Below are 13,521 nucleotides of genomic sequence, written 5' to 3'. Positions count from 1 at the left end.
AATATTGTTACATTTGGTAAAAAAATATTAAATGAAAGGCATTTACACCAGTTTTGCTGCTGGGTGCAGTCATGTCAAAAAGCTCTTGTGATTCTGGTCAGCCACTGGCCTGTCTGAGAGTCTGCTCAGCAATGAGCCGAGAGAGCAAGGCCTGACTTCCACATGTTCTTGTCTTTTTGGGGCCATTGTGTTACTCCTCAGATTCAGGGAATAAAGGGGGGGAGGTTTTGCTTGCGGTGCTGTGCTCCTGGGGTGCATTCCCCAGCATGCACTCAAACTAAAATTGATTCATCTTCTGTTCATTTTGTGTCAACCAAAGACAACTACTACAGTTTGTTTGGCCAAATCCTTTAAACTCTCATTCCTGTTACAATATGCCTCTGTCTGTGACAAAAGACAGCAGGAGGCTGTAAGTGAGAAATACAACAGTGTAGAGCACCTGTTTCATTGACATAAAATGGCACCCATGGTTGTATATTGTGTGAACTGATTGATGTTTTTCCAGTGTTTGAAAATCACCCTAAAATGTTGTCCAGCCAAAAGCCCTTTCAATTAGTGTTTCTGAAATGATGTCATTTGTGCAAATGATGCCCGTCTGACAAAAATCACTGTTTTTGTTTAGATAATATCCTGGACGATCGACCAGAGGGGAAGTCGTCTGGTGACAAATTCCAGTACGAGTCCAACGACGAAATGCCCAAGAGGATAAAGAAAGCAGACAGCTCGACTCAGAGCAAAGGGAAGGTATGTACGACAGGACATGGACTCTAAATAATTCTCTGTGGAAATAATTCACTGTCATTTTCAGGACAGTGTTCTTCTTGAAAGCATAAACATCAGCTGCCTAATGCGTGGATCAGACTGTACTAATATTTTTTTTTCTCTTTCTTTCCTGTACAGATATTTGATATGGAGCTGGGGGAGGAGTTTTATCTTCCCCAGAACAAGAAGGAGAGCCGGCAGATAGCGCAGGAACTCTCTGATTTGATCATATACTGCCAAGCTGTCAAGTTCCCAGGTCTGTACCTCGTCTTCCCTGCCATTCGCTCGAGCATGTGCAGGCAGTATCATGTGCCTCGGCACTGCTGTAATTTTGTTTCTCTGAAACAATTAAGGCTCAAATGGTAGTACTTATGTGTTCTTATATAGCAGTGGACAGTGTGTTTTTATCGCTGTGAATTTTTAGAGGGGCAAAATTCAGTTTGCGGAGAAGCAGCTCTCGAATGTCAGGTGGCCAGCTGAAATGTGTCGAATTCCCAGGGAAAGAACTAAAAAAAACAACAGTAAGAGGCTAAGGATCGGAAAAAGAAGTTCCCTGGTACCATGGCCCTTTGCTCACGTCTGCGACTCTGTGCGTGCGTGTGTGTGTGTGCGTGTGCGTGTGTGTGTGTGTGTGTGTGTGTGTGTGTGTGTGTGTGTGTGTGTGTGTGTGGGAAACAGGCCTGTCCACCCTGACTCCGTCGGGCTCCGGCAGAGGGAAAGATCGCAAGAGCAGGAAGTCCATCTTTGGCAACAATCCTGGTAAAAGCAGCCCCGGGGAGCCCGTGACGCTGGTGCGCGCCCCAGGGAAAGGTAGAGTCACAGCAGCGCCCCCCACTCCCCTTAGCCTCTCACAGATGTGGGGGAGAGGGAACACCCACAGAGTCCTGACGGGAACATGTTCCCCCCGTCGCCCGGGCGATACACATATTCTGTGTTCTCTCTCTTACTTTCACTTTCAGAGCTTTTGCTCAGTGAACCAGACTGAATGGCCTTGCAGTGTTTTTAAAACACTTCGCTGTCTGAATTTTTACCGAAAGTATACAAAATGGAGGCTCGAAAATGTAATAGTTCCTTCAACTTTGCTGCATTAAGAACGTGGCAAAGTTTTAAGTTCAAACAAAGCCCTCTTATTGTGATGGCAGCTCTATATTGTATATGTATTTCATTTTCACTAATTAAGTCCCACAAGAGGTAATGGGTTTGGTCAATGAGCTTAGGTGACTGTTGCACTCCTATGCTGGGTGCTCTCTTCCCCCCCCCACCCACCCCCCCGTACTAACGTCAAAACGCCGCCCCCTACAGGAGCGTTGGAGGGCATGCGCCTGAGCTGGGAGGAGCAGACGTCGCCCCTGCTCAGCCCCAGCACGTCGCTGAGCGCCATCATCCGCACGCCCCGCTGCTACCACATCTCCTCCGTCAACGAGAACGCCGCCAAGCGCCTCTGCCGCCGCTACTCGCAGAAGCTGATCCAGCACACCACCTGCCAGCTGCTGCGCACCTACCCGGCCGCCACGCGCATCGACTCGGCCAACCCCAACCCCCTCACCTTCTGGCTGCACGGCATCCAGCTGGTGGCTCTCAACTACCAGACCGACGGTGAGGGGGCCGGCCCCGCCCCGCTGTTCTTCTGCGGCAGGGAACGGTTGCGCATTGCAGAGGACGTAGGGGATGCAAGGGACAGCGCAGCGTAAAGCACATATGAGTTTGGGCAGCAGTGTAGCATAGCAATGTAAAGGGAACTGTGGTTCGTAAAAACTTAAATTTATAGCACATTTACAGGAGTTTACATGTTGGCATCAGTTGTACATGAACCCTCGGAATGTTTTGCAGTGAAATTTTCACATTCGTAAAGCTTCAAAGCAGAAACGGCCATTTTGTGAGAGCCAATACAACATTCCCAAGAAAAATGAGACGTAGTAGACAGCATAACCAGAGAAATAATGATTTTGGGCTGGTCGTTCTGCAGCTCTTGTTCAGCTATGTCAGGGTGCCTGCTTGAGAGGGGGTTGTCAGGTGTCTGTTCTGTGTCAGATGCGCATGTTGACCTTTGGCATCACTCTCCCTGACTTTCCATTTAGTTTTGGGCTATCAGTTACAAGTCCATTGCATTTTACAGCATTGTCATAAACCACTCTTCACACTGAATGGGCCATAGAAGTACAATGTATGCTCAAGGACTTCACTTGGGTCATAACGCTAATCTCTCATTTTGTTGGCTCTACATTGGCTACTGAATAGCTTCATTCTCTCATGCGGTTTACATTTATTTATGGGCTGAAATATGTTTGCATTCCCTCTCCTAATGGGACTGTCAAGTACTGTGTACAAGACTGATACAGCCTTTGAGAATAATGCCTTTGCATTAGTGATGCAGGTGATGAGCGTGGCTTTCTGTAATAGCGCAGTTGCAGAAGACGTAGAGTGGCTTTCAAATTCCTGCTTGTCTTTTCCACAGACCTGCCGATGCAGCTGCACGCAGCCATGTTCGAGGCCAACGGGGGCTGCGGGTACGTGCTGAAGCCCCCCGTGCTCTGGGACAGGAGCTGCCCCCTCTACCAGCACTTCTGCCCCCTGGAGCGGGACGTGGACAGCATGAGTCCTGCACTCTTCGCCCTCACTGTGAGCGGAGCCGCCCGGTTGAACATTTACAAAGCCATAAAACAGAAGGACTCGTTCACGAGCTGCTTTGGCTATTATGAGCCTTAATGCGATTGTGTTATTTGTCTTTAATTGTCTCGAGTTGACAGATAAAAGCATGTGCCCAATAAAAGAGGCCAAAACTCTGAATGTTGAATAAGCGGGAGTCGTAAAGCTAGATGTGCATAAACAAAGAGACGTTTAAAGGTCATAAAAAGAGGGCCTGCAATGCAGAGGAGTCCCCTGTGGCAGATTGCTTTTATGGCGCAGTGCCTCTCGGTACATTTGTTTGGTATTTCCTTACTTTATTCTCAAGCCAGTGGCCTGTCCGTGAGTATGACATGCAGCAGAATTCTGCAGACTCAGAGGGAACTCTGTCTTACAGATTGTATCAGGCCAGAACGTGTGTCCCGGGAACACAGCGGGCAGCCCCTGCATCGAGGTGGACATCCTGGGCATGCCGGTGGACAGCTGCCACTTCCGCACCAAGCCCATCCACCGGAACACCCTCAACCCCATGTGGAGCGAGCAGTTCCTCTTCCAGGTGTACTTTGAGGACATGGCCTTCCTGCGCTTCGCGGTGGTGGAAAACAACAGCTCGCAGGTCACCGCCCAAAGGATCCTCCCACTCAAAGCCCTCAAAGCAGGTGAATGTCACAGACTTAGCCATCCACAGGGGTGGAGGAGTACAGTCAGAGCAGCACGGGAACACCCTGCTACCGGGTAGAGTGGTCAGCTGATGGTCAGTCATTGGTGAATAATGTGTTTCCACACCAACATAACACTTGGCCTGTGCATGGTTCTCTGAGCTGCATTGCACTGATGGGGACACTGTGCTGTCTGAGGTGCTAATAGAAAATGCAAACCCAGGCCATTTTCAGAATCGGAGTGTCCTAAACTTCCTGTTGAAGACTTTATAGTCTTTTGTTGGGTCCAGGAAATGTAATTTTCTAAATTTGAGACGTTGGATAGATGTAGCATCAATGGCTAAGAACTCGTTACTGTGAAATTCATTGATCATTTCATGTTGCTGCTGTTTCAGGTTACAGACACTTACAGCTGAGGAACCAGCACAACGAGGCCCTGGAGGTTTCCAGTCTGTTCATATACAGCCGGAGAACGGAGGAAAATCCTACGGGAAACTCCATACCTGCTTCTGTGGTGAGTGTCCTGTAATCATTCTCAGAAACCACTATCAGTGTGCTCTGTGCTGAGGTAATCAGTAGTTTCATGAAGATTACCAGGAAAGAGAGTGATGTCTTCAAGTGTAATCTTACTAATGTGGACATTTATTGACGAATTGAGAAGAATAGCTCTTAAATAAGTTTTCCCTAGTGCTCTCTTGAGTGCCGGTGTAGGCCTTGTGTATGTTCCATACCTAAGAAGCAAATGCTAGAAAAACACATCAATAAATGTTCACATTTGCACGATCAGTTACTGTATGTCCTTTTGGTTTTAGCTTGCCATTTTAAAGCAGCTGTTTTTTTCTGCAGCTGGCTTTTACTGTAATTATTTATTTAAAATGAATTTTAAGGACATACTTTGGCATTTGCCAGGTTTGATTATTCGGTTCACCAAATCTACAGTAACTTTAATTTTACAGTAATAACAACAATTGAGCACATTTTTCTTATCAGTCTAACATGCATGTGTAGCTTTATTAGCCACAAATTTCTGTACTTGGCCGAGGGAGCCGAAAACGTCAAGCTTCTGTTTGGACAATAATAAAACGCTGCCGCTCATTTGGCCACAAAGCAGCATAATGTCAGGAAGTGGTGAGCGTACAGAAACATTCCGGAATCCGTGGCATGTCGAGGAGGCCTAGTTCACAGACAGTAAGCGCAGGCAGAGAGATTCCTCCAGTTTCTTTTGCGTCCAAGTTCACGTTTCGCACGCGTCTCCGACTCCCCCCTCAGCTGTTCAGCACGGAGGAGCGCCGGGCGGTGGCTCAGCACAGGGTGACGGTGCATGGAGTCCCGGGCCCGGAGCCCTTCACCGTGCTGTCTGTGAGCGAGAAGACCACCGCCAGGCAGCTCCTGAGCACCGTGAGTCCCGGCTCACCCGACGTCCATCACTTTACACCAGGATGTAGTGGATCATAGCGGTTCACAGCATATCCATTATCTTACACTAGCTCTAACGCTTTACACCAGCTCACATAGTATAAACCGGATCGCAAAGTTTACACCAGCACACATCACATCTATCAGTTTACAACAGACCTAATGGTTTACGTCAGCTCACACCAGATCATGTAATTTAAACCAGATCACAGAATTTACACCAGCTCACACAAGCTCATTTTTAATTTGCCTTGCTGTCTCTTTACAAGCAATTTGTTCTGCTTTCTTTGTAAAATTTTCACCCATATTATGAATGCCATATGACTGAAGCTTTTGACTTGATTATTATTTAACTATTCCTTCACTTTCAATGGGTAGACTGATGGTGTTACCTGCCAATGAAGTGTGAGGATTGATTCAGGTTTCCTATCTTCAGTTGCTCCCCTCCTCGGCAAATGCCTCAGACTACTTCCTGTCAGAGGAGAAGGTATCCCTGTCAAAGGAGAGGAATGACAGCAAGAAACCACCTCAACAGCGCCCCCTGATGCCTGAAGAGGAGATTCTCGCAGCGGTCAACAGCTGGGTCCCGGAGGAGGGCTACGTGGGCAGGATCTGCCTCAAAACCAAGGAGGAGGTACGCACTGAGCAGCACTAAAACTCCTCACCTTCGGGCCTGAATAACTCTCTGGAAATGCATTGCACCGAGTTAGACTGTTGTCCCATTTCATTTCATTTCATGGCATGTGTTTCGGTGTACAAAGAGGCTGATATGTTCATGCTTAGTGCTACATGGGAGGAAGTTACTAGTCACAACATTCATGTATGTCACAACTCTACCTGAAATACAGTTTTATAGAAAATGACCCCTTTTCCACCTATGTACAAAATGTTTCCATTTAGCCTGTCAGCATTAATAGAGCGCACTCTGCTGGCTGATTTAAGCAGAGTCTCCTACAGTGCAAAATAGATTTTCCTCTCTGCCACCCATGTTTATAAATAATGAATTGAATTGTATTGACACACAGTATTGCAATGAAAAGCCACAACTGGATGAAAACAAGGAGATGTTTGCGTTCTCTCTGTTCCATTCACCCCAGGCTTGTCCAAGTTAAAATAAACAAAGTAAATGGAAACTGTTCTTTTTTTTTAATCAGTCACTGTTAACACAGCTAGATTACTGCATTCTAATGAAACCTACACTTCAGTGTGTGCAACTACTGTGAACAGTTCCACAAATCCAGCGGCTCACCAGCACTGGGCATCGGTCTACAGCAGTGTTTCTCAAACCTCTCCTGGAGTACCCCTTGTCCTGCATGTTTTACATCTCTCCCTGCTCCAACACAGCTGATTCAAATGATCAGTTTGTTATTAAGCAGCTTCAGGAGTTCATAACGAGTTGATCATTTGAATCAGCTGTGTTGGAGCAGGGAGAGATCTAAAACATGCAGGGCAAGGGGTACTCCAGGAGAGGTTTGAGAAACACTGGTCTACAGTGTGTATAGCAAACAGTAAGACGCAGGTTTTTGAATGTGTTGCGTTTGGGAGTAATACCCCTGTTTGTGTGTGCATGCTCGGACAGAACCTAAACGAAAGGAACTCTGTGCCGGAGGGCGTGGAGGAGGTGAGCAGTGGCACGGAGGATGACACCTTCTTCGTCCAGGTGCACGATGTCTCCCCCGAGCAGCCTCACACCGTCATCAAAGCCCCGCGCTACAGCACTGCCCAGGACATCATCCAGCAGGTGAGCGGCGCTGCTCCCTGTCCCGAAAATCACCTCGTCCTGCACAGCACGTCCTGTCCTGTGTGCAGCTTTTACTCTGTAAAGTCCAGCATTATCACTTGAGCCACATTTTGTTACTGTGCCTGAGAGTTTTATGGCAGGCTCAGCCATATTAATGGCATTGCTATTGGTCATTTTAATGGGCCTTCTTGAATCAGTGCAAATCTTATACTGCAGGCAATGTGTCAGACACAGGTGGGTAAGCAACCATGATGTTGTACACCGTTTCTCTCTGCCACCATGAGATAACTCTGCTTTGCAAAAATTGCATGTTGTTTTACTGGAATCACCTTCTTTGAAGGAGACATACTTACATACCGGGCTTGTTTTAGACATTTTCCAATTCTGCTGACGGTAGTGTAACAACAGGAAAATGTCCACCACTAAATCTGACCTGCTGCTTCGTTCCATTAAAGGTGATTTTCCTCCTGTCTTCCGCAGACCCTGAGCAAAGCCAAGTACTCTTGCAGTATCCTGAGCAACCCCAACCCCAGTGACTACGTCCTGATGGAGGAGGTGTCCAAGGAGCCCGCCAACAAGAAGGCGTCCACCGCCAAACCCCTCCAGCGTGTCCTCTTCGACCACGAGTGTGTGTACCAGGCCCAGAGCAAGTGGAAGGGGGCGGGGAAGTTCATCCTAAAGCTGAAAGAGCAGGTGCAGGTGAGGGATCAGCCGTGGGACACAATTGAAAATGTGTACATGTTTCTGTAACCCGCAAAGTCAGGGTGGGTGTGCATGGGCGCCCATAGTGGGGACATCTGAAAGAACAGCTTTGTCTCTTGAAGATTTTACTTGTGTATGTTTTAAAGGCATTGTGGTAAGAATAACTGTGATTCTGGGTGTATGGTGGCAAGTATTACATTTACATTTATTCATTTGACAGATGTTTTTATCCAAAGTGACTTACAGTGAGGCAACACTAGCAAAAAGCCATAAGAGTCCTCAACAATATTAGAAGCGCTGCATGACCAAGATTCAATAGTTGACCAGACAAGGTACAAGCTAGCTGGTAGAGATATGAGTGCATGAAACCACAGACTTGATTAAGACAAAAGAAGTTGCTTTAGGTTGTGGTGTTTCAGGTGTTCAGATGAGCACAGAAGAGCTGTGTCTTCAGATCTTATTTGATTTTAGATACAGTGAAAGGCGGGAAGACCAAACATCAAGCAGATGCAGTGTAGTGACAGTTATGCTTCACCCTGTTAGCAGTTCGATATTCCTCCTCTTTCTGGGTAAGCCACATGCAGCATACTTAGTGAAACCATACCGAATGGAAGTCCCCGTGAATGGGTGCACACACACTGGGCAGCAGTGTGGCATAGTGGTAATGGGGCAGGGCTTGTAACTGAAAGGTTGCAGGTTCGATTCCCCGCTCGAGCACCGCAGCTGTACCCTTGGGCAAGGTACTTAACCCACAACTGCCTCAGTAAATATCCAGCTGTATAAAAGGGTAACATGTAAAAGCTGTAACCTATGTAAGTCACTCTGGATAAGAGCATCTGCTAAATGACAACAATGTAATTTAATTTAAATAAAAGCAATGATAGCTGACAGTAAGATGAGCTGATGACAGACCTTCTCCTCTGTGCGTTTGACCCGGTGTGCCCCAGACGGCTCGCGAGGACAAGCGGAAGGGCATCTCCTTCGCCAGCGAGCTGAAGAAGCTGACGGGCCGGAGCCGCAGCGTGTCGGGCGGGGCGCACTCGGCGGCCGAGAGCGCGCACAGTAAGGACGACAGAGCTGCATGCGGCTTGCACTTGAGTGAGGCTTCCGACTGAGCTCGGGAGCGTGTTGCATGCGGCCCCTTACAGGTACGGCTCGCGCTCTCACCGTCCTCATTCTGCACTGGTGGGGGGGGTGGTGACCGGGTATTTCGCACTGTTGTTGTTCCACGGCGTCACGTCAACACTGTTGGCGGCGTTGAGGCTCCTCAAGGGCTTGTCAAGAGGTGAATGTTGTTTGTTTATTTTTTTTTTTGAGTTGAATTAACATCACTGAATCCCAGCTGAACTGCAATGAAATGGAGCATGAGTGGTAACAATTAACATGTGGTAAAGGGCTACCTAGCGCACAAGGTATTTGTTGTATTGGTCCGCACGTACTTGTTGCACTAATGGGTTTAGAGTGGTGAAGTGCAATTAACTGCTTGAGGGTGATGCTGCGGGTGAACAGAAGAGCACAGCCCAGCACTATTTCAGACTCATTTCAGAGTAATTTTGTTGTAATAAAGTACCTTATTCCCCATTTGAGCTGTGTATTTGATGTATTTATTGATTTTCCTCACTTACTGTGATGTTATTATTACATTATTAATAATATTACATTGTTAATATTAACATTTTATGTAATGTAGACTTCATCTAATGTTGCATCTTTCAGCTTTATGTCATCGTTAAATCTGAAGATGTGCACATATGTGTTTGTTGTGAGTGTATGCGTGTGTGCGTGTGTGTGAATGCATGCGTATCTGTGGGATTATGCGCATATTCAATCGTGTGTTTATGCTCATGTTTGTGGGTGTGCATGTGCACACTGGCTCTAGCCCTGTCCTCACACTGCACTGTCTTCGTCTCTCCACCCTCAGGAAGCTTCTCTGACGGACTGAAGGCCTTGGTGGTGGAGGGCAGGTTGGAGGCAGAGAGACTCATGGGAAATGACCCCGCACGACACAGGCCCCGCCCCACAGCCCCCTCCTCACTCCCCTGGCCCTTTCCTCTGCTGCGAAACTGGAAACTGCCCAAATGAGCCCCTAGCTCCACACATGGTTTGAATTTCACCTGAGAGGCAGGCCTAGTGAGGAGGAGGCTCACCCCCCGCTCACCTGCATTTCCCAGCGGCTACGAGTAGGCAGATTTTTGGGATGCGATGCGGGGCAAGGCAAGCGTCTTCACCCGGGTGCTGCTCCGGCCCCCACAGTGTGGTTGAGGGAGGTTGCGGTGAAGAAGGGAGTGGAACCTTCAGCGGCTCTCTTAAGGGTCAGCCTGTTTTTGCCCCTCCCATATAAGGGGCGTCTGGGAAATTTGGGAGCACTGGGAGGCTGTTTGTCTGCGCTCAGTCTGGCTGAGTGCATTGTGTGGGTCTGTCGGGCTCATTTGAAGGAGTGTCCATGGCTTTCCACGAGGACGAGGACAGTCCATCTCCGCTCTCTCTCCTAACAGTAACAAGGACGCTGAGAAGGTGGCCAACAAGCTGGCTTGTTTGAATCCCTTTGTGTCCCTGTTTTCAGAGTACTGTAAAAGATACGTTTGTGTATTTCTTTGTTTATTCTTAACGTTTGCACTTTGTCATTTGGGTATTGAACGTACAGTAGTCCTGTTGTTACAGCAACTGCTTGGGGCTTATTTTTCTAAGCTATCAGTGTTAACAGCTTTCCTCAAAAGGTTGACATGGGTTTCCACAGAATTCAAATTTGTGCATGGGTATGACATTATTCATTGGTAAAACCGTTTTTGAAAGAGATGCAGTATCACCATAAGGCATCAATATTTGTATTCTCCATAATAATGCTGCTCATTTGGACAGTGGATACATTAACTGTGAAAATGTCGGTTCAGTCCCCAGTCCATCTGAATGTATCAGATTTTTATATTGTTTTTTTTTTTGTTTTTTTTTTAATAAATATGAAAAGATGAGGCTAGCCAACAAAGCCTCTGTTCCCGTCAGGGCGTGTCTGCCACAGCAGGGTGTGGTGGCACCCTCATCTTTGAAAAGCCTTTTATCCTTAAATAGCTATCGATTAAAGTCACCAACAGAAACATGCATGGTTTGCAGTGAGTAAACAGCATTTCCCAATTTATTTTTGTTCAAGATTTGAAAAATGAATGAGACTGATCAATTTAAAGAATTCCTAGATAACATTTAATTTTGAAGACACCCCCCCCAGTTTCACTATGTGCATTTTGTTAATTGACTAATAGATGATTGATTGCTTAACGACTATTTAATTTGTTTTTCTCAATGACACATTGATTGAATTTTAGTCATTACCGTAATCTTGAGTTGGTGAAAAGAAATGCTACCTTAATTTTTTTTTCATTTCATTTTGTTTCATTTTTCACTTTTTTTAAAATGTACTTTTAATAGCTTTGCTTGCAATATATCTTAAGGAGAACTCTGGAAATTTAGTTTTATGAGTTGAGTGAAGTACTTATATGGATGATGGAGCATTCCGAACCACGACCTGTAAGCCTCCAAAAACGATCCTCTATTTTCAGAGATGGTGACGCAAACAACCAGACAGAGTTCTCCGCTAATGATGGCTAAACACTAATGGTCGGCAGTTCCAGTCCTGGAGGCCCACAGAGGTTGTGGGTTTTTTTTTTTTTGTTCTTAATTAATTGACGTATGTTTGAATGGGCAGTAAAGCTAGATGCTGGTTCAGGAGTAAATCACTTGCTAATTGAAAGGTACCTCTAAGACCCTCAGAATGCCAGGCCTCCAGGACCAGACTGCGGTTGTGGATCATAATTGCATGACTGGCACTCTTGGGGTCAGTCTGTTTCTCTCCACACCTTTGTTATTTTTCCTCGTTTTTAAAAGATGTGAAGGTCTGCAAAGCAGGCTCCATTTTAATCTCCCTTTTGATATGAATTGTTCTGCGTTATTGTTTTGTTGCCATCCACCTGTGCCCTAATTAGCCTGGCACATTTGAAACAACCTTTCAGGGGCATTATAGAATATCATGGGGTTCAACTCAAATGTAATAACATGAGAGAACTTTGTGTTCTGTTTTTCTTTTTTTTTTGTCTACCGCTCTACTTGATCTTTAGCACACTGCATCAGTTCAGATGCCCAGTTTTTTTTTATATATATATATTTTACTCCTATGGGTTCCAAGACTGTGTTTTCCACTATGAAACCATGTGGACAACACATTTGTGTCACATGTTGTACCATATTTTCCTGTAAACTGTTCTTTGGAAGTGGTTGTCCTGTTTTTATTTTCCAAAAACATGCACACCTCAGTTGTAAGATTACATTTATTTCTCAGCTTAGTCCCAACTAGGTTTTCTTCATATACTTCAATGCAATTTTTAATTTATTTGATGTTGTAGCCCTGGCTGGCTATGTATTCTATATAGTCAGATGTGTACATAGCTCTTTATAATGTTTAGTGTAACTGTAGAGAAACTATTTAAAAATTAATGAATGTATTTAATTTATTTGGGGTTGGATCCTCTTTCAACCTATTTGTTATCCTTCTGTCTTTTGTACAGTTCACATGTATAAGATTTTTCAATTGAACTTTATAGATGGTGAACTTCTTTTGTCAAGTGTTTGTAATAATAGGCAATATATTAATTTCATAGTGGTATTTTAGGATCTTATTTTATGATTCTTTATCTTTTGCATTTCACAATTCATCATTCTTGTCCAGTTTTTACTCCTTATCAACAGATTTTTTTTTTTTTTTAACATTTTTAGATTTAGAAATGTTATACTGTTACTCTTTCGTAAAGGAAATACATTTCAGTACGTTAATTTTATTTAGCATACATGCAGAGTAGTATGTTAGAAAAATGAAAAACCCACTTTTTATCTTTGATTAACTCTTAACCACTTTTTGTTTCTTTAAATGGACCATTAACATCTTGCTGAATGCAGTTCATGTGACAATATTTGACTACTTTGTTGACTTGAAAGATTTGAATTTATTGTGCCACATTATGGAAATAAATAGTACCAGTACTTTGTCTCAGAGAAGTCAATGGAGCATGCTGTCTAGTGTCTTTGGGAATAATGTCCTCTCTTTAATAAAGTATATTTAGTAATACAATTTCTGAATAAAGGTTGAGATGGTTAGAGGTTAGTGGGGGGAACTGGTACTGGATTCACCTGGGTGAAAAGTAATGTGAAGTATAGTATCCTCCCTGAATATATTTCATTTAGGAAGAAACCAAATTGCAATATATTGCTCCTTTTTGGTGATAATCACAGGAGTAGTGGAGAGTGGATGGATGGAGAGTGGACTGGACAGTGTGACATTAGTTACCATATTGGGTTCATTTTTTCCCTCCACAGTGAGACTGCTTGCTTATGGGTCATCTTTCTGAGAAAGTGTGGTGATCTCATGGGTTTGATGTCCCACTAGCGACCCCTAGAGGTGCACAACAATACTGAACAGATTTCCTGAGCAGTGGCAGCAGTCTCATGTTCATGTACCAGATCAGAAATTAAGGCCCCCAGAGTGTTGCATATATTCAGTGTTAAAATGGAAGCCGGTACCCGATTCAATTTTTGTGCAATGTTTTTGTTGCAAGACATAGATTGTGTAGGTCT

General features: G+C 45.0%; 1 protein-coding gene across 1 annotated transcript in view; it reads left to right on the top strand.

Moving 5' to 3' along the window:
* plce1 (phospholipase C, epsilon 1) overlaps positions 1-10,282 on the top strand; it is a 67,701-nt gene extending 57,419 nt beyond the window's left edge. The window contains exons 22-34 of the mRNA XM_036549585.1: positions 623-744; positions 901-1,018; positions 1,441-1,572; positions 2,065-2,358; positions 3,218-3,381; positions 3,785-4,046; positions 4,442-4,560; positions 5,316-5,444; positions 5,899-6,096; positions 7,042-7,203; positions 7,684-7,902; positions 8,853-8,967; positions 9,827-10,282. Coding sequence (XP_036405478.1) covers positions 623-744; positions 901-1,018; positions 1,441-1,572; positions 2,065-2,358; positions 3,218-3,381; positions 3,785-4,046; positions 4,442-4,560; positions 5,316-5,444; positions 5,899-6,096; positions 7,042-7,203; positions 7,684-7,902; positions 8,853-8,967; positions 9,827-9,987 — 2,195 coding nt within the window. The 3' untranslated portion in view covers positions 9,988-10,282. The remainder of the gene's footprint in view (positions 1-622; positions 745-900; positions 1,019-1,440; positions 1,573-2,064; positions 2,359-3,217; positions 3,382-3,784; positions 4,047-4,441; positions 4,561-5,315; positions 5,445-5,898; positions 6,097-7,041; positions 7,204-7,683; positions 7,903-8,852; positions 8,968-9,826) is intronic.
* Positions 10,283-13,521: the final 3,239 nt, after the last annotated feature.

This window comes from Megalops cyprinoides, chromosome 1, assembly GCF_013368585.1.
Source record: "Megalops cyprinoides isolate fMegCyp1 chromosome 1, fMegCyp1.pri, whole genome shotgun sequence".
Lineage (NCBI taxonomy): Eukaryota > Metazoa > Chordata > Actinopteri > Elopiformes > Megalopidae > Megalops > Megalops cyprinoides.
Note: the sequence above shows the minus strand (reverse complement) of the source record. Positions and strands in the feature narration are given on the sequence as shown.